Genomic DNA, 22,141 nt, shown 5'->3' on the forward strand with positions numbered 1-22,141 from the left:
GCAGAGATCCATGAAAACAGAAAATCCTAGAAATATTGAGCTGCTCAGGACACATCTCCAGAGAGAGAACAGTTAATATTTAGGGTGAATAGCCTTCACCAGCAGAACTACAATGAATTAAAGTTGTTCAGATAACTGGATTCCCCTCGTTACATGGTCTCTTGCTGGCTGAGTATTTACAGCACATTCCATGTTTATTTCTTACATGCATCATCTGTAATATTTTACTTATTTTAAAAAAAAAGTTCTTCCTTCATCTACCTAAGTAGAATTCTATCATATAATCTCATCCTCTGAAGGAATGGAGACCGATAATGACAAAAAACAAAATTACAGGTCACTTGCATTCATGATCAATGATTTACAGAATTTGTGGCTTTGAAGAACTGAGAGAAATAATGCCCCTGCCTTCTCACTGAAGGGTGTGGAGACAAAAACAAATGAGTCAGTTCTATTGTAAGATGAGTATGAGGGGTAGAGACTGTGTGGGATTTTATTTAGTAGAGTAATGACTTACATAGAATGAGTCATTTCCAGAACCGAGGATAAGTCTGGATAATGAGTGCAGGTGGCTTTAATATAAATAAACAAAGAACTGGAGATAAAGGTGCATAGGAACCTTGATGATAGCACACATTGCTTACAAATGGTAACACAGAGTAGACTGAAAGGAGAAACAATTGCAATGATGAGAATTGCATTGTGTTAAATTAAACCATTAAAACTGTTTGGAGGAGTTTGAGACAAAATCATTCTATGTGTTCATGAGAAGTGTAATGAAGAAAGGAAGTTTATAAAGTTGAGCTACATCACAGAATCATTACAGTCATGAATTATGTTAGGATTTTGGAAGCAATAGATAACTTAAACCAGTAGCTTTCAGAAACAGACTTATGCATGTATTTTCCTTTCAACTATTTCCATCATAGTTATTTAGCTTATTATAATAGAAGCTACCTCTGTAATTTTACTAGACTGAACATAAGACAGAGCAGCAGAATTAGGCCATTTGGCCCATCAAGACTGCTTTGCCATTCCACCATGGCTAATTTATTATCCTTCTCAACTCTATTCTCCTGCCTTCTGCCCGAAACCTTTGAAACCATGATTAATCAAGAACCTTTCAGCCTCCACTTTAAATATACCCAATGACTTGGCCTGCGCAGCTGTCTAGGGCAATGAATTCCACAGACTCAATACCCTGTGGCTAAAGAATTTTTTCTTCATCTCTGTTCTAAATGAACATCTCTGTTCAAAATTCTGAAACTGTGCCCTCTGGTCCTAGACTCCCCCATTATAAGAAACATACCCTCCTTATCCACTCTAACCAGGCCCTTCAAAATTGAATAGGTTCCAATGAGAACCATTGTTCTAAGGTCCAGCAACTACAGGCACAGGCCCTTCAAAAGTTCCTCATATATTAACCTCTTCATTCCTGGGATCATTCCCATAAATCTCCTCTGGACACATTGCAATGCCAGAACATCATTTCTTAGATAAGGGGCTCAGAACTGCTGACAATGTTCCAAGAATGGTCTGAACAATGGCTGTAAAGCCTCAGCATTACATCTTTGCATTTTTACTCTAGTCCTCTCAAAATGAATACTAACATTGCATTTGCCTTCTGTACCACTGACTTAATCTGCAGGTTGATCTTTAAGGAATCCTGCACGAGGACTCCTAGATCCCTTTGCATCTCTGATTTTTGAATCTTCTCCCTATTTAGAAAATAGTCCATACCTTTATTCCTTCTGCCAAAGTGTGTGGCCATGAACCTCCCTTCCATCTGCCCCTTCTTTGTCCATTCTCCCAGTCTGTCTCAGTCCTTCTGCAGATTCCCTGCTTCTTGACTTTGCTGAATCATTTTGATACTCCGTCCAACTCTACTTCCCCAGCTTTTCTAAACTTCGTATTTAGTTATAAAATACTAATATTAAACGTTACCCCAAATGACAACTAAAACTTTCTGCCCAACCTGTTCATTTATCTTTAACCCTAGCACTCCCAGCCTCATTTGTAAAGTGCACATGATTTGAATTCTCTTGTGACTCTGCATTCTTAGTACTGTCTTCAACTCTGCCTACTTTCCAACTTTTATAAAGACTTATTTCCTGTACTCATGTTCTCAGCCTCACGTTATGCAAAAGACTTCCGTTCTACAGTCTTATCTCCATTTAGGTTTTTCATGAAGTATCTCATTCTGCCTCCAAAATGGTAATTCCCAAGGGAAAATTTTATTCTGAAAATCTGGCAAAGGAACAATAGTTCCAGTGATAGCTTTTCCACATATGCATATTTCACAATAGAATATTCAACTCTTGTTTCATATATGCCTTGTCCTCTATGCCCTTCATGAATATTTAATCTGCTGACATTAAGTCTGTTTTTCTGTGCTATGTCTGCTGAGAAAAGGGATGAAGTAAGCGTATTTTTATATTAAATACTAAATCTACCTCCTTGAGTTGTCCATTTTTCTTTCAAAGCTTACATTAAAATTGTACATGAAGATTGCTCGTTGATATGTGCCATGTTGTATGATGTGGCAATTAAGGTCTTTCCATGACCGTGATTGTTCTGGGCAAATTTTTCTGCCAAAGTGGTTTGCCATTTCCTTTTTCTGGGCAATGTCATTACAAGACGGGTGACCCCAGCCATTATCAATAATCTTCAGAGATTGTCTGCCTAGTGTCAGTGGTCGCATAACCAGAACTTGTGATATGCATCAGCTGCTCATATGACCACACACCACCTCCTCCCGTGACCTTGATTTGGGGCTAAGCTGGTGCTACACCTTGCCCAAGTGTGGCCTGCAGGTTAGCAGAGGGAAGGAGTGCCTTGCACCTACTTTAGTAGAGACATATCTGCCCCCAGTACCCAGGATTGCTGCCTATCCCAAAGAAAGAGAAGCTTGAGTTTGATCATTTTACCAGAGCTGTTACACAGCTAAATTAAGTCTAGGATGCACGTACAAGTTTTAAGGTTCAAGCTATTTATCTTGAAAAAATATACTTATTAGCATGCATTCAAGGGATTCCTTTTTGATCCTTGCCTAAATGCATCTCTCTAAAATTGATAAATAAGCTTGCTATTGGGGTGTAATTGTAGTATCAAACTCTGCTTAAATGAAGAGAGGACTTTTTAAAATCTAAATAAGAATCTGCAGATGATGAAAATGAGAAATAAGAATGCAAAATATTGTAAATATTCAGTTCATGTACCAAACATGGAGGGTAAAACAGTTAACCTTATAGGTTGATAATATTTCACCATAATTCATATGGTGAAGATGAAACTGAAATATTAACTGATCTTTCTCTGCAGATACTCCCTTGAGATTTTTCTATTTTCTGGCTCTTTGTACAGAGTTGCCCTTCAGTCAAAAGCAGTAAATTTCTAAAGAAGTGTAAACTGTAAAAAGAATGCTGTCTAAAGATAGTCAGTCCTCCCCTACAGTCACTTTATAAAATCATGCTAATGAACGTACCTGGCAAAGTTGCCTCTGTTATGAAAGGAAATGCATCATGGGAAAAGACACCATCTCCTACAATATTCCGATCATAAGGCTTGTGGTGTGGTGGGAAGCTGAGCTGCTGAATCCCTTTGTAATGTGTTGTCTTGGGGTTGGTTTCATCCAGCAATTTTTTAGGCACTGCAAAGCAAAGTAAACAGCATGAGACTCAGTTCAAAGATTTAGAAACCGTAAATTAAATCTAAATATCATTCTCCATTTTATATATCCTGACACTTTTCAGACCAGGTTTTGCTGAATTACTACATGAGCAAGCTAACATGTGGCATTATCTCACAAGACTAATGCCAGTTTCAAATAAATCACTATTACATACTGTATCTTTCAACACTAATTAGACAGAGGATATCAGATTGAAAATTATCACTATTGATTATGACAGATGAATGGTGAACATACTAGTTTACCATCTGTATAAATGCTGTTTGAGACAATTGATTTCCCATTGTCTTCCAGCAAATAAATACTGCAAGGGGGAAAACGTATTATGTCAGTACCAAGTCAGTTATCCATATGCCATATTCCAGTTTTTATATTGTTCCATTGGTGCCTGGGTCTGAGGCATTCTTCCACTACTTACCTCACAGTCTGCCAGCTGTTGTTATGGCTTAATTTGGCCAGGTGAGAGAACTGAGCAGCACAACTGTTGCACCTTTGGAGTTCACCAGAAATTCAAGGGTATAGTCTGTGGAGACCTGCCATCAAGCAGGCCTAATGGATCGTTTGTAGTTGTGCAGTGCATCAGTTATACAGCTCATTTGTCATTGTTTGGTTTGGAGGGATATAGCCCAGGTGCAGGTCAGTGGGACTAGGCAAAAAAATGGTTTGACACAGCCAAGGAGGGCCAAAAGGCCTGTTTCTGTGCTGTTCTATGGTTCTGGTTTTAAAATAAATAGAAGGCAAACAAGCCATCAGTCAGAACCTCAAGTCACAAGACTAGATTCAGAGAAACAGCTGAAATAACTTAAAATAGTGGGTAAGAGGCAGAAAATTAGACCACACAACTCTTCTTTACACTAATGCCATTAATTGCTTCACCTGCAACTTTTCTCATACTCAACCCAGATTCCATGATCTCAGATTGGTTTTGCCAGAACTGCAATTGCCTGTTATTGAAAAGGACTCGACTTTAAAACCAACACTTGTTAACCAAGAAAGGTGATGGCAGGATGCTTAATATTGTCTGTATGGACTTAGGGAATGCACTTGGACAGCACCCCACATGTAGGCTGGACCAGAACGCACATGGATTCCAAGATGAACTGGCAAAATAGATTGGAAATTGGATTGAAGATAGAAGATGGAAATTGCATGGAAGTTTGTGACCAATGCTGTACCACGTGGACTGGTGCTGGGATGCCTTGTTGGTTTGTAATGATTGGATGTGAATGCAGGAAGGATGGCTAGCAAGTTTGCGAATAACACAAACATTTAGTTGTGGAGTGGATAGTGAGAAACGTAATCTAAAGCTACAGCAGCATACAGGTCAAATGGAAAGTCTGACAGAGATTTGGAGCATGTCACCTACTCCCAGTGAGTATAAAGTGATGCATATTGGGAAGACAAATAGAGCTAAATGATAGGGCACAAAGGAATAATGATGAGCAGACGGACCCCAGGGTTAAAGTCCATAGTTACTTTAAGCTGCAACACAAGTAGATAGAGTGGTGGGGAAAGAATGTGGAGTGTTTGTGTTCATAGTTTTGGGGCATAGTATATACAGTAAAATTTAGGATGTTATGCTGCAATTTTACAAAACTCTGGTCATGCCACTCTATCACACTAGACTAAGGAAGTAGTTGGTCTGGAGAGAGTGAAGAGGAGAGTCATAAGGATGTTACCCTTATTGGAGGAATTTAGTTATGGAGGGAGATTGGATAGTTTGTGCTTACTTTCCCTGGCGTGAAGTGAACTGGTAACCAGACAGAAGCATAAATCCAAGGCATACTTTGATTTGGATCAACAAGAAACCACTAGCTTACAGAAGTAACCAACAGAAGAGATTCTGCATCGTGTTGCTGTTCGTGAGTTTTGGGGTTTTTTTGTGTGGAGAGGGTCTAATGATCATGTTGCCATTTGAGATTGTTTTTTTGTGCTGGGTGGGGTAATGCCTTTCTTTATAAGGCTTCCATGATTTTCGTTGTTTTGTGGCTATCTGAAGAAGACAAATCTCAGAGTTGTATACTGCATACATACTTTGATAATAAATGTACCTTTGAATCTTTGAAATCCTGAGCTACACACACACACACAAAATGCTGGAGGAAATGCTACAGTTGCCCATTTACCTCCACCAAAGGCCCCAAACAGTCCTTGCAGGTGAGGCAACACTTCACCTGTGAATCTGTTGGGGGCCGTCTATTGTAACTGATGCTCTCAAAGTGGCCTCCCCTACATTGGTGAGACCCAATGTAAATTGGGGACCGCCTTGTTCAGCACCTTTGCTCCATCCACCAAAAGCAGGATTTCCCAGTGGCCCACAATTATAAATCCTATTCCCATTTCCGTTCCAACATGTTGGTCCATGCCCTCCTCTTTTGCCATAATGAGGCCGGTGTCAGGGTGGAGTAGCAATACCTCATATTCCATTTAGATAGCTTCCAGCCTGATGAACATGAACATCAATCTCTCCTTCCGGTATAAAAAATGTTTTCCCTTCCCCCTTCTCTCTTCTTCTATTCCTCACTCTGGTCTCTTACCTCTGCCTATCACCTCCCCCTGGTGCCCCTCCTTCTGTCAGAAACCTTCTTCAGCCCTTTACCTTTCCCACCAACCAGGTTTCAATTATTATCTTCTAGCTAATCCCTTTTCCCTTCCCCCACACCTTCTTATTCTGGCATCTTCCCCTTTCCTTTCCAGTCTTGAAGAAGGGTCTCGACCCAAAACGTCAACTGTTTATTCATTTCCATAGATACAGCCTGACCTGCTGAGCTCCCCCAGCGTTTTGTGTGCATTAAACCTCAACGAACATCCAGAACAAGCAAGAGAAAATCTGCAGTTGCTATAAATCCGAGCAACACACACTTTGCGAGACACTTCGGCACCTTCGGAAGGTTTTCGGCCCAAAACGTTGACTGTACTCCTATCCTAGATGCTGCCTGGCCTGCTGAGTTCCTCCAGCATTTTGTTTGTGTTGAATGAACAGCCAGAGTATGGTTTTATTTTGATCAGAATACTTAGACCAGCTTATTTTGCAGTAAAACCTCATTTTGGATGTCTATTATTACCAATAAAGTGCGGTAAAGTTATAGACACTGAAAGCACCTATCATTCAAACAGAATTGGGTATTAATTATTTTGATCATGATTTTGAAATCTAACCAGTTCATTGTGGAAGATCAAAGCAACAAACATCAATTATAAATATTAGTTGCTTCTTGACATGTCAGATGTCAGTAAAAATTTCAGATTAAACTCTCTGCTGATTTTATCGGACTGAATTACCTCAGAAATGTAACCAAATCACTATTTTGTATCAATGTACAACAAACTGGATGTCCTTGTGCTATCCACATCCTGACAATGGAATCAATTTGTTTGCAAAAGGATTGTTTGAATCTCTCTTTACCCTATTTCCCCACAAAATTAATTTCCCTTCAGCTAAAAAAGAAAAAAAACCCAAAAGAAATTAGCAAAGTTATCTCATACTATCAGGTATTCAGACCAAGATGATTACATATTAAACAAACAGCTATTTAAATGCTTTTTGAAATACATTTAAAATTCATCTTAAGAACCTAGTACTAAAAGGTATTGTATATTGGTTGACTTTATCAAATCCCTCAAGTGTTTTTATTTAATTATTCAATGTGAGAATTGCTGGCAATACTGTCATTTATTGTCCATGTCTAATTGCCTTTGATATGTTATTGTTCTCGTGAGTCTTCCTATAGTCCTGTTCAATTGAGAGTTACAGCATTTTGACCTAACCTTGATAAAGCTTTGGCAATCTAGTTGAAAGACAAAAATATTTGTGACTATGAAAGGAACATGGAAGTCTATCTATTTTAAGTGGCACAAAGCATAATATTCCACAACTTCTTAAAGACAGCGTTTGTGGAGTCAGCTGAGCTAGAATGCCCTTATCAAAGGGAAGTGGTATCTATCACGCCCTCTCTCATCATCTAAGATGCAACTGGCCACCTTTGGAGTGCAAATGAGGTAAATGCATGTACAAATGGCAGTCAACTTACACCTCGCAAATCAAGACATCAGAAAATGTGGTCAGTCAGAATTGAGTGAGGAAAGACAACAACCTATTAATCTACAAAAGGAGGCTCTTAAACGTTCTGCTATTGCACCCAATTCTTGCCAAAATATTTCCTGGAATTTTGCCCCCTCCCCCACTATCCATAATTTAATTCAGGCTATTTTTCTCTTTATCAGGAAAGGCTCTACATTTAAGTTAGAATCAATATGATAAGAAGTATCTTATGTGGCTGAGTCTAACACCAGAGGATATAGCCTCACAATAGAGGGTCATCCTTTCAGAACTGGAGATGAGGAGGAATTTCTTTAGCCACAGAATGGTGGATCTGTGGAATTCATTGCCACAGGTGGCTGTGGAGGCCAAGTCATTGGGTATGTTTAAGGCAGAGGTTGATAGATTCTTGAGTGGTCAGGGCATGAAGCAATACGTGGAGAAAGTAGGAGATTGGGGCTGAAAGGTAAAATTGATCAGCCATGATGAAATGGTGGAGCAGACATGATGATCCAATTTGTCTAATTCTGCTCCTATATCTTATGGTATCAAGTAGATTACTACAGGTGACCCCACATTACAACTAATAGGATTACAAAAATTCACACCCCAAAAAATTTGAGATACAGAATAAATTATGCAGTTTATGTAGGACAAGAAAAATAAAATAAAACACCACCACCATTTTTCCCACTTGTTTCCTTGATGAGCAAATGATGCAGTTTCATGTAACAAGAAATCTTGATTGGCCCATTTCCTAGAGATGCAAACCACCCCCAGCCCCAGCCATGTCGTGGGGATTGTCTGTGGTTTGAAACTATGGCCTTGTGCTCCTCTCCTACAATTTAGTCTGGAGCATGTACCAAGCTGAAGGTACAGAAGCCTTAGGCTTCACAGTTACTAGGAATAGTTATACCCTACCACCATCCTGAACTCGCCACAACTCTGAACTGATTTTGCAACCTACAGACTCACTTCCTAGGACTCTTCATAACTCATGTGCTCAGTACTAGCAAAATGCTGGAGGAACTCCACTGGTCAGGCAGCAGCAATGGAAAGGAATAAAGAGTTGACGTCTTAGGTTGAGACCCATCATCAGGACCGATGGCTCATGCTACTGCAATATTGCTTCACCTCATGCCCTTCCTCAGCTGTGCAAACTACCAGTTTGCTCCATCCAGTCTTTTCTCATAGTTAAGAACATTGATGTTAGCAATCAACTGTTCTCTATGATGTTTTCAGACCTAAATGTTTCCACTGTTTGCTGGTCACAATCTAAAGGTACAATCTGTTTAATCATTACCTTCTCTATTTCAATGCAATGCATATATATATAGATAGATGTTTAAAGTTGGCAATGGATTCCTTGAACATGCAGGTGTGTAGCCCATTAAGTATACCTAGTAGAAATTCATTCCAACTGACATTTCATCACACTACATTCAATTTTCATCTACTGTAAAGCTATTGAAGCAAAGATGAGAAGGAACTTTTATAAGAACTGTTTGTATGACCTACAGGTGTGGGACTGCTTCTCCGACTTCACAGCATCATCCAATCCAAAGCTAGCTCTGACCCTACTCGGGGATCTGTCAGAGGTTAATGGCAACAGAACCCCAGAATTGAAGTTTTTCAAAAGAGATGCCAGTACCAGTCAAACCAAGTACATTGCTAAGGTGCTAAAACAACTTCTCCTAGAACTGCACTTAATTGCTTCAGGGAAGTGTTAGTCCTACTGCACGAACTGAGACCTGGAAAGATATCCAAACTAATTGACACCATTAAATTTTACATTTATTAAAAAGTTATTCTAAAAAGACATTCTAAACTGCAGATCTGAGCTTTTTCTGTTTTAAGTCATTATCTCTCTGTGTATGAGAAATGCTAGCGTTACTGTTGATTTGAATACACGTCTGCCAACCTTGGGATTTTCTTAGGGGCGGAAGCTGAATGAATTCCTGGGCTGCACTATATTTAGCCTGAGATACAAGATGCATTTCTAGTGAAAACTCTAACTTGAGGAAAATAATATTAATTGATGGTCTTTGAAAGCACCCCCATCTTGATACCCAAAACTTCAAAATGACAATAGCGAATTGCTCTTTAAATAGTCCATTTCCTCTGCACCTTCAAAATAGAACACTGCTTCCTTTCTGACATTGTGGCATTGTGTCGTTTTGTTACAAAGCAGAATTTGTTTAAAAAATCACCATTTCCCTGAAACCATATTTTAAAAGCAAGAACCACTTCAAGAAACTTGCTTTCTGAAAATTCTGTCTCAAAAAATGAAATATCAATAGATACTGGCCCAATACTCGAAATACTTGAAAATGGCATTCAAAGTTCATCGTGTTTACCTTGTAACGCTTTCCAAACATTCTCTCAATCTCTATCGCAGTCTTGACAAGAAAGTTTACTCACTTTTTGTAATAACTCAATTCTGAAACACCCAATTGTTCAACCTTCCTCCACCTCATGCCCTCGATTTCATTAACACTCAACATTGTACACTGGCAGGTTCTTTCTTCAGGCTTATGTAATATTCTTCAGCCTCCAAACTAATGAACCCTTCCATCCTCCTAATGCAGACAAATCTCTGAGCAGACTTAGATGTTGCGAGTTTGCTGAGATCCGAACCAAATTTCAGTGAGGAACATAAGCAACAAGACTGAGGAAGAAGCTACAGCCTGGGCCAAGTCCACAAGAAATGGATCAAGCAAGCCAGTGACATGATTAAATTGAGTGTCAGGTACAATAATTACTTTGGCAGCACCCTTCAATGTGCACTGTGATCTCCCAAACTAGTTGGAGTTGCTGCCCAGTTGTACATTGCCTTTCTTTCTCTTAACGAAGAGGAATACCCCAAGAAAGTACCATAGGCAGTGAAGCAAGGTTCAGTTATTACTTAGAAATTACCAATCATGAAATAGCAGCTCAACCCTAATCACTGACTGATGTGTGGCACCAGGCACAGATCAATATAGTCCAGCAAGTCATTCAGTTTAGAAGGAACGCATCATAAGGATTGTAAGATTGTATGAACACACTATATCGTACATTTGCAAATTTAAGAATGATGTACTATTACTGAAAGGAAAATAAGGCCAGACAATAAATGCTATCTCAGCCAGGGAGGTGCACCTTTTCATGAATGACTGAATAGAAAAATGAATTCCAAAGGCCTGCTTCGTCACTTCAGCTTCGGAAGTGCATCATTTGTTTCCAAATGAACAAAGTTGGGCGAATTCTGCACAGATTATTCATATTTTCCCTGCTCTTAGCATCTGCTCTTAATCATTTATGATTCAGCAGGAGTAAATCCACGTCTATCTCTCTCCCTCTCCCCCTCACACTGCCCCTGCCCTCTCTTTGAGTCCATGCATGGTGACAATGTTCTGTGGAAATGCACCCTCATTGTCCCACAGTTTCTGCCAGTCATACATTCCTGATACTGACCATCTACAGAGACAACTCCAGTGAAGACCAGCTGAAATATGCTTCAAAATAGTTCCCTTGTTATCTTGTGGTTTCTTTTTCCCCCTTGCAAAGCTGGAATGAAAAACAATGAGCGCGATGGTACGTGATGAACGATTGCATGGAGACTGTGTTGATAGTGACTACAAGGCAGAGGCATGATATTGCACAATGTTGAGGCTGAATGTCAGTGGTGGATGGAAAAACATAGGGAAGTTAGTAGACAGCAGGCGGCAACTCCAGAGTCACCCGAATATAATGCTCCCAATATACATTGAAATTGTAAGTCTGAAACTGAGTTATACACATCATCACTGCAACTGAAATGATCAGGAAATGCTATATTAGTAGCACTAGTATATTCTGTAGTTCTAGCATTGGCAGCCTCTGCATTCTCAGTATGTTGGAAAGTTAATTGAAGCCAAACAGATGCATTCTGTTTTACATCTATTAGGAAATAGCCATCTATTACCACTAATACAAAGTACATTCTTCATGTTGTATGCTACACAGACCTGCAGCCACTTTGGCCTTAAACTTAATTCATTCAACTTTCAAGGGATTCCTTCTCCTTTAGCTTTGAAGAATCTGTTTCAAGTTGGCAAAAATAAAAAGATTGTGCCTTTTGTTATTAAATTTGTATGAACATAAGAAATAGGAGCAGGTGATGGCCATCTGGTCCACTGAGCCTGCTCCGCCATTCAGTAAGATCATGGCTGATCTGACCATGGACTAACGGCCACCTACCTGCCTCTTCCCATAACCCTCAATTCCCCTACTATGCAAAAATCTATCCAACCTTGTCAAATATATTTACTGCGGTAGCCTCCACTGCTTCTGACCACCAATCTAACAGATATCAGACCTTCAAATTTGGACATACTCCTAGTGGCCACTTTATTAGGTACTTCTTATACCTAATGATGTGGCTACTGATGTATGTTTTTTTTTGCTGTTGTAGCCCATCCACTTCAAGGTTTGACGTGCCGTTCATTCAGAGATGCTGTTCTGCACATCACTGTTGTTACATGAGTTACTGTTGTCTTGTCAGCTTGAACCAATCCGACCATTCTCCTCTGACCTCTCTCATTATCGAGGTATTTTCACCCACAGAACAGTTTTAAGTCTTGGTTTTTTTCTGCACCATTCTCCGTAAACTCTAGAGACAGTTGTGTGTGAAAATCCCAGGAGATGAGCGATTTCTGAGATACTCAAACCACCCTGTCAGGCACCAACTATCATTCCAGATCACATTTCTTCCTTATTTTGACATTTGATCTGAACAACACTTGAACCTCTTGACCATGGCTGCATGCTTTAATACACCAGGTTGCTGCCACATGATTGGCTGATTAGCTATTTGCAATAACAAGCAAGTGTAAAGGTGCACCTAATAAAGTGGCCACTGAATGTATTAACTCATATCAATCTTTCAGTATAACCACAAAGCAATATCAATACAACACAGCATAGGTCAATTTAATATCAGAGAGTGTATACAGTATAGCCTGAAATTCTTACTCTTTACAGAAACATCCACAAAACAGGAAACCACAAAGAATGAATGAGATGAATAGAAAGTCCTTCTTGAGAGGTAGCTCCACAAACCACTATACTTGACAATAGACAGGTGCAGGAGTAGGCCATTCAGCCCTTCTAGCCAGCACCACCATTCACTGTGATCATGGCTGATCATACACGATCAGTACCCCGTTCCTGCCCTCTCCCCATATCCCTTGACCCTGCTATCTATAAGAGCTCTATCTAACTCTCTCTTGAATTCATCCAGAGACTTGGCCTCGACTGCCTTCTGGGGCAGAGCATTCCACATATCCACCACTCTCTGGGTGAAAAAGTTTTTCCACATCTCTGTTCTAAATGGCCTACCTCTTATTCTTAAACTGTGGCCTCTAGTTCTGGACTCACCCATCAGCGGGAACATGCTTCCTGCCTCCAGTGTGTCCAATCTCTTAATAATCTTATATGTTTCAATCCGATCCCCTCTCATCCTTCTAAATTCCAGTGTATACAAGCCCAGTCACTCCAATCTTTCAACATATGACAGTCCTGCCATTCCGCGAATTAACCTTGTGAACCTACGCTGCACTCCCTCAATAGCAAGAATGTCCTTCCTCAAATTTGGAGACCCAAACTGCACACAATACTCCAGGTGGGGTCTCACCAGGGCCCTGTACAGCTGCAGAAGGACCTCTTTACTCCTATACTCAATTCCTCTTGTTATAAAAGCCAGCATGTCATTAGCTTTCTTCACTGCCTGCTGTACCTGCATGCTTGCTTTCATTGACTGATGTACAAGAACACCTAGATCTCATTGTACTTCCCCTTTTCCTAACTTGACACCATTTAGAAAGTAATCTGCCTTCCTGTTCTTGCCACAAAGTGGATAACCTCACATTTATCCACATTAAACTGCATCTGCCATACATTTGCCCACTCACCCAACCTGTCCAAGTCACCCTGCGTTCTCATAACATCCTCCTGATATTTCACACTGCCACCCAGCTTTGTGTCATCAGCAAATTTGCTAATGTTACTTTTAATCCCTTCATCTAAATCATTAATGTATATTGTAAACAGCTGCGGTCCCAGCACCAAACCTTGCAGTACCCCACTGGTCACAGCCTGCCGTTACGAAAGGGACCCGTTAATCGCTACTCTTTGTTTCCTGTCAGCCAGCCAATTTTCAATCCATGTCAGTACTCTGCCCCCAATACCATGTGCCCTAATTTTGCCCACTAACCTCCTATGTGGGACTTTATCAAAGGCTTTCTGAAAGTCCAGTTACACTACATCCACTGGCTCTCCCTTGTCCATTTTCATAGTTACATCCTCAAAAAACTCCAGAAGATTAGTCAAGCATGATTTTCCCTTCATAAATCCATGCTGACTCGGACTGATCCTTCTACTGCTATCCAAATGTGTCGTAATTTCCTCTTTTATAATTGACTCCAGCATCTTTCCCACCACTGACATCAGGCTAACCAGTCTATAATACCCTCCTTTCTTGAAAAGTGGGACAACATTAGCCACCCTCCAATCAGCAGGAACTGTTCCTGAATCTATAGAACATTGGAAGATGATTACCAATGCGTCCACAATTTCTAGAGCCACCTCTTTAAGTACCCTGGGATGCAGACCATCAGGTCCTGGGGACTTATCGGTCTTCAGACTCAACAGTCTATCCAACACCGTTTCTTGCCTAATATAAATTTCCTTCAGTTTATCCTTTACCCTAGTTCCTTTGGCCACTATTACATCTGGGAGATTGTTTGTGTCTTCCCTAGTGAAGACAGATCCAAAGTACCTGTTCAACTCATCTGTCATTTCCTTGTTCCCCATAATAAATTCACCCGTTTCTGTCTTCAATGGCCCAATTTTGGTCTTAACTATTTTTTTGCTATTCGCATACCTAAAGAAGCTTTTACTATCCTCATTTATATTCTTGGCTAGTTTACCTTTGTACCTCATTTTTTCTTGGCATATTGCCTTTTTTGTTATCTTCTGTTGCTCTTTAAAAGCTTCCCAGTCCTCCGGTTTCCTGCTCATCTTTGCTATGTTATACTTCTCTTTTATTTTTATACTACCCTTTACTTCCCTCGTCAGACACGGCCACCCCTTACTCCCCTTAGGATCTTTCTTCCTCTTTGGAATGAACCGATCCTGCACATTCTGCATTATTCCCAGAAATACCTGCCATTTTTGTTCCACTGTCTTCCCTGCTAGGGTATTGTTCCATTGAACTTTGGCCAGCTCCTCCCTCATAGTTCCATTTGTTCAACTGTAATACTGACACATCTGATTTTCCCTTCTCCTTCTCAAATTGTGGGTTAAAACATATCATATTATGGTCACTACCTCCTAGTGGCTCCTTTACCTCGAGGTCCCTGATCAAATCCGGTTCATTGCACAACACTAAATCTAGAATTGCCTTCTCCCTGGTAGGCTCCAGTACAAGCTGTTCTAAGAATCCACCTCGGAGGCACTCCACAAACTTGGGGTCCAGTACCATCCTGATCCTTCCAGTCTACCTGCATGTTGAAATCCCCCATGACAACTGTATCATTACCTTTGTGACGTGCCAATTTTAACTCTTCATTCAACTTACACCCTACACCCAGACTGCTGTTTGGGGGCCTGTAGATAACCCCCATTAGGGTCTTTCTACCCTTAGAATTTCTCAGTTCTATCCATACTGACTCTACATCCCCAGATTCTATGTCCCCCCTTGCAAAGGACTGAATATCATTCCTTACCAACAGAGCCACCCCACCCCTCTGCCAGTCAGTCCGACGAATTGCTTATTTTGCTAGATGCTGTCAAAATACCCTTCATCACAAGAAAACATTTACAATGAATCCGAGAATTCTATTTACTAAAAATGTCAGTCCGACAGGAAGCATCTATTTAAACATTTGCACACTGGCAATCATTAATCATATTTAAAGTTGTATAAACAATCACACCCTGTCACACCCATGTTACAAACCCACTCATTTAGGAGTTCATGTGGCAGTCACAGTCTGACTTTGTCAAAAATAAATATAACTTTGTATACACCAACAAATTTAAATGTTTAATTGAGTAAGATTTGGATTTTTGAACATCATTTACTGCCATAGCACCTACGACAGAGCCTGAATATCATCCATTACTTTGGATTGGTCAAACAATTCTCATTCACACAGGAAATAAAGCCATGTGTGAAACCAGTGTCAACAACAATGATGTGATTATTCCAAAGGATACAATAGTCTGACAGCAGCAGTGAATACAAACTCTACTTCTTTTATTCTCCATTGGTCACAAAAGTTTAAACAAAAAGTGTTTTTGATCTATTACCCCTTAAATTACTTGGAAGAAAATCATTTGATGTATTTCCAGGAGACTGGATCATAACTAGAAACTGTGAAATACCTTCAACTTAATATTTACAGCATCCTGAATTGAAAATGATAGTCTCTGTGTACATACATCTGCTGATGCCTCTGGACCCATGGCTCCCCTCTTTTGAGCCACAGCCATCTTGAGACCCTCTCTGCTGCATCGGTGGTACTGTGAATGGCCCTCCTCTTCCTCTCTCCCTCCAAGCCCAAATAGCTGAAGGCTCTGGCTAAGGAACGGGATGTGAATCCCCTACATTCAACCTCCACTGGGACTCCTCGCTCTCCATCCAGCCTTGCTGGCAGTTGCTGACCAGTCCTTTCGAAGGCCTCTTCCAAGCGATCTTCCCATGGGACTGTCAGCTCCAGCATCACCACTTGCTTGGTAGACTCAGACACAAGGACAATAATAATTCAAAATATTACATAGTATTTATTGCAATTTATGCAAAAATGGTGAACTAAGGTAATTACAGTTATTAATCTTTGGCACTAAAAACATTTATTGCAGAGGATAGAAAAGTATTCGATTCATATTATGTTATTCTGTTGAAAGAGACAAGCGAACCCAACTGAAGCAAACAGTTCACACAACAGATAGCATTTTGGCAACTTGTACTCAATAGGGATTAATCAGCAGGGGCTATTGCTAGCTGCAAATTTCTTTAAATGTAACTCATCTAAAATAACTTGGGAAGCAACAAATCCCTATAATCTGAGCAAAGATTTCTGAACTGTGTCTCAAATAAGAGAAAATTCTGCAGATGTTGGAAATCCAAGCAACACACACATAACACTGGAGGAACTCAGCAGGCCAGGCAGCATCTATGGAAAAAAATGCAGTCGATGTTTCAGGCTGAAACCCTTGGGCAGGGCTGGAGAAAAATACTGAGGAGTAGGTTTGAAAGATGGGGATGGGGGGAGGGGACAGAGAAATACCAGGTGATAGATGAAACTTGGATGGAAAGGGATGAAGCAAAGAGCCAGGAAGTCAATTAGTGAAAGAGACAGAAGTCCATGGAAGAAAGAAGAAAGTGGGGAGGAGCACCAGAGGGAGATGATGGGCGGGCAAGGAGATAACATGAGAGAGGGACAAGGAGATGGGAAATCGAACCATTTCAAGTGGGATCTCCCAGTGGCCAACCATTTTAATTCCATTTCCCATTCCTATTCCGATATGTCCATTCATGGCCTCCTCCACTGTCAGGATAAGGCCACACTTAGGTTTGAGGAACACCACCTTATATTCTGTTTGGGTAGCCTCCATCCTGATGGCATAAACATCGATTTCTCAAACTTCCAGTAATGCCTCCCACTTTCCCTCCCCCACCATTTCCCATCCCCTTCTCCCTCTTTCATGTTATCTCCTTGCCCACCCATCATCTCTCTCTGCTGCTCCTCCCCACCCTCCTTTTTTTCTTCCATGGCTTTCTGTCTCTTTCACCAATCAACTTCCCAACTCTTTGCTTCATCCCTCCCTCTCCAAGTTTCACCTATCTCCCGGTGTTTCTCTCCCCTCCGCCCAACTTTCAAATCTACTCCTCAGCTTTCTTTCTCTAGTCCTGCCGATGGGTTTCAGCCCAAAACGTCAAATGTACTTTTTTCCATGGATGCTGCTCAGCCTGCTGAGTTCCTCCAGCATTTTGTGTGTGTTACTGAACTGCTTACATTCAGGATGGAGTTCATCCTGCTTGGTCCTTGCTAGAAAACTTCCATTTGGGCCATCCTCCTCAGCAGATCATCTCTCAAGTCCAATCCATAGCAGGCAATTTACTTATCCTACTTAATTCTGAGTTGCATCAGACCCCATATGCAAACCATCAACAAAAAGCAAATTGCTGGAGAAATTTAGTGTGTCAAGCAGCATCTGTGGAGGGAAAGAAATAGTCGACATTTCAGGTAAGGACACTGCATCAGTCTTTGCTCCAAATTACAGCATCTGCAGTTTTCTGGGTCTCGACACTATCAATAAATTCAATCTCAGAAATACGTAACCACTTAGGTGACAGAAGTACAGGCCAAAAGTCCTGTATAGTTTTTAAATGGTCCTGCATTGTTGGCAATAACATCTCTCAGGTAAGATACTAAACTAAGGTTTTGTCTACTCTTGGGTAATTGTAAAATAATCCACCATATTACATCACAGAACTAGCAGAGTCATTCCTAATGTCCTATTTATTTTGTTTAGAAATGTTGATTATCTGGTCATTATAGTTGTCTATGTGCATTTTGGCTCTCTGGTTTCCTACTGGCCACTTCAAAAAGCTTTCACTAGCTGTAGGATGCTTTGGAACACAATTTATGAGATGGGAATGGCATTATATAAAAGAAAGCCTTCCCTTTCTGAAATATAATGCTTCTATTTGTTCATCACCCTCAGGTATATCTTTGAGAATGTTCTGTACAAACCACATTGCATAATCTTAATGGATTCAGACCACTACTGCCTAATGCATATCCCAAATGATGTAATCATCTCTGTTGCCTTGGGCTTCTAGTCGCTACTAGCTTTCAATGTACAAGTTCTCATCCTCACGTGTACAAATGCTACATGGATTTCACCTCTTCCTCCTTTCACAATCTCTCCAACCCATCACAGGAGCTTACACACTCTTTATATTCTCTCAGTCAGTCACAAAGGCATCAACCATCTTAGCCTATATTCTAGACTTTATCCTAATACTGATGTATCTTTCCACACTACATAAAGTCTCTTTAAAGCCACATGTGGAATCTTTGAACTTTCCCTGCTGTCCTACTGATCTTCATTGTCTCTGACCTCTATTTCAATTGCGACCCTCCCATCCATCTCACAATATCTTTGACCTCCTAGCATCAGGCAGAAGGTACCGCAGTATAAGGACAAGGACAAGGACAATCTGACTGGGTAACACTTCCTCCCCCAGGCTGTTGGACTTCTGAATATCCTGACACCACCCAGTACACGTTACTTATGACAGCACCAGTAGTATTACACTGTTGTGTATTTAACTATATGTTGCATATGCACATTATATCAACTTGTACATCTACAGAATTTTTTATTATCTGTCAATAATATTTTATGTGTTGTATGTAATGCACCTTGGTCCCAGAGGAACTCTGTTTCATTTGGCTGTATACATGTGTATGACCTTTAACTTGAATACACTTTAACAATAATACACTTTATACACTTTAACTTGAACTTGTTATGTTGAAGGCATCTCATGAAAATACCTTTTTGAATTTTTTGGGCCATTCTCAGGGGTGGATCAGACAGAATCTAAATTACTTCTAAGGCCCACTTGTATGAAAAAAAAAGTCCAGACATGACTGAAATCATTGCACTTTTGCAATGGAATCCTGTGCTGGTGTCCTGTAGCTTTTGAATAGTTACACTGAGAATATTGCACAGACTCAATGACTCCAGTAATTTCAACAGAAAGGAATGAATGCTGCTGAGAAAGACAAGCTTGGGTTGATTACTGTTTTTAAAATTGATTAAAGTGTGTCCAATATACTATTGTTTTAATTTTTAATATTGTAATTATTTTAAATTACTTTTGGATATCTTTCAATGTAAACATTCTAAACTTGACAGCAAGATGAGGGGTGCACCCTTGGCTGTTAATGCAATTTTGGTGGGGGGTAGGTTTGACATTTATAGTTATACTGGGTTTCACCAATCGACAGGCAGTTTCAGGAATGTACTTCAGTTGGGGGCTGCATCAAAGGTGGTGATGAATCAGCATACAGGAGGGAGATTGAAAATTTAGCTGAGCGGTGTCATAATAACAACCTCGCACTCAATGTCAGCAAGACCAAGGAACCAAATGTAGACTCCAGGTAAAGGAAACCAGAGGTCCATGAGCCAGTCCTCATTGGAGGATCAGAAGTGGAGAGGGTTAGCAAATTTAAATTCCTGGGTGTTACCACTTGGGAGGACCTGCCCTGAACCCAGCACATAAATCAATTGTAGAAAAAACAGGGCAGCATCTCTACTTCCTCAGGAATCTGTGAAGATTCAGCAAGACATCAAAAGCTTTGACAACGCTCTGTAGAAGTAGTGGAGAGTGTATTGACTGGCTGCATCATGCCCTGGTAGGGAAACACCAATGCCTTTGGATAGAAAATCCTGCAAAAGGTAGCAGATTCGGCCCAGTCCATCACGGGGAAAGCCCTCCTACCCATTGTGCTCATCTACATGAAACACTTCCATTGGAAAGCAGCATCTATTATTAGAGCTCCTCACAACCCTTTTCTCGCTGCTGCCATCAGGTAGAAGGTACTGTTACGAATGTGGAGCAACTCTGAGGGGCCGAAGGGTGCAAAGTCCCCCCCCCCCCTCACTCCTTTTTGAGAATCACAGGATCGCTATTATTTCAGGTCTGAGACCCAGGAAATGAGAGAGATACACATCATGTCAATAATGAGAGAGAGAGAGAGAGAGAGAGACGCAGATTACACAACAAGGTGGAATGTCTCCTGACACAAGCGGAACGGAACCACTGATTACTGCTGTCTCTTGGAGAAGGAATAGTGTATTGAGTACTGTACTATTCATTGAAACCCCTCAGGGGACAACCAGAGTGGGCTGGTTGAGGGATTGCATCATCCCAACCTGACTGACATCTGAGACCCAGTGAGTGAGGATAAAAGATGGGTCTGGGGAACACCCCTTAGACGCACCAGGAGAAACGTACGAGACCGGTGGGGGACTTGTGTGTGTGTCCATCCTTGACAGGGTGGCGAGTCCTCCACGGAACGGTCTAGCTAAAGGACGGATACGGATCAAGACCGTACCAAGGAAAGTCGGCAAGTTATTCTTCTATTTCTCTCTCTCCAACAATTGCAACACAGCGACAAACGACGGCAGCCTGTGTGAACTGAAACAAACTTTATATTTCCATCAGACCATTATCCCCTAGACAACGATAGAGCTTATTTCTTATTGATTATTATTATACCCACACTTTTAGATTTAGTATTGATGATGTATATTATCTGTATATTTGCATTGATATTATTTTTGTGTATTTTTACTAATAAATACTGTTAAAATAGTATCACCAGACTCCAACGGATGTCTCTATCTTTGCTGGTAAGTAACCCAGTTATGGAGTTCATAACAGTAAAAGAACCTCAGGGCTCATACCACTAGTTTTAAGAACATTTACTACACTACAGCCATCAGGCTCCTGAACAAAATGGGATAACTACACTCACTTGCCCATCCAGTGAGATGCTCCCACAACCAACGATCTCACTTTAAGGACTCTTTACCTTGATATTTCATGTTCTTGTTACTTATTGCTATTTATTTATATGTATGCACAGTTTGTTGTCTCTGCACTCTAGTTGATATTCCATTGATCCTGGTATAGTTTCTAATCTATAGATTTGCTGAGTAAGCCCACAGGAAAATGAATCTCAGTGTTATATGTGGTGATATACAGTATATGTACTCTGATAATAAAGTTTACTTTGAACCTTCAAGTACAGGCAAGATAGGGCAACTATTGAATGTCAATAGGTTCCAATATGTGCAGTTAACGTCAGAGAAGACCACTAATATCAGAGCAGACAGGTCCACGCACTAAGGCAGGTCAGATAGATGTAGCATAAAGACTATTTATTTCACAGTCATGCTCCATCCCTCAGTATGCCAGCTTTATCTGAACAGTAAATGGATGATGTTATTGGGGTTACTAACCATGAAGCTCTAAACTCAAATGAAGATCTTAAGCCCTATCCAACATAGATAGCTGAGGATACCCTCATTAAAGGGAGGTTATACTGTGGCTGCCTACTCTTCAAAGATTAATTCACTTCCCTGTTGACCCTCTACAGCGAGTTTAGCTGCCAATTCCCACTACTTGAATGGTGGCTCCCTCTCCATACCAAGGAGTAGATACTTACAGTTCATTTATTTTTAGTGATACAAGTTCAAAATCCAGACAAGTATCTTAAAATATATTTAAATCTCACAGAGGTTTTCTATCTTGTAAAAAATTCCCAAATTACCAACTATTTCTAAAACAAAAAGGATTTCCA

At 40.5% G+C, this 22,141-nt stretch overlaps 1 protein-coding gene across 7 annotated transcripts in view; it reads right to left on the bottom strand.

The window, feature by feature from the left end:
* LOC132400540 (protein eva-1 homolog A-like) overlaps positions 1 to 22,141 on the bottom strand; it is a 296,591-nt gene that overhangs the window by 9,540 nt on the left and 264,910 nt on the right. For all 7 annotated transcript variants that reach the window (XM_059981585.1, XM_059981586.1, XM_059981590.1 and 4 more), the window contains one exon: positions 3,485 to 3,649. In XM_059981585.1, coding sequence (XP_059837568.1) covers positions 3,485 to 3,649 — 165 coding nt within the window. The remainder of the gene's footprint in view (positions 1 to 3,484; positions 3,650 to 22,141) is intronic.

The sequence above is a fragment of the Hypanus sabinus genome, chromosome 10 (genome assembly GCF_030144855.1).
Source record: "Hypanus sabinus isolate sHypSab1 chromosome 10, sHypSab1.hap1, whole genome shotgun sequence".
Classification (NCBI taxonomy): Eukaryota; Metazoa; Chordata; class Chondrichthyes; order Myliobatiformes; family Dasyatidae; genus Hypanus; species Hypanus sabinus.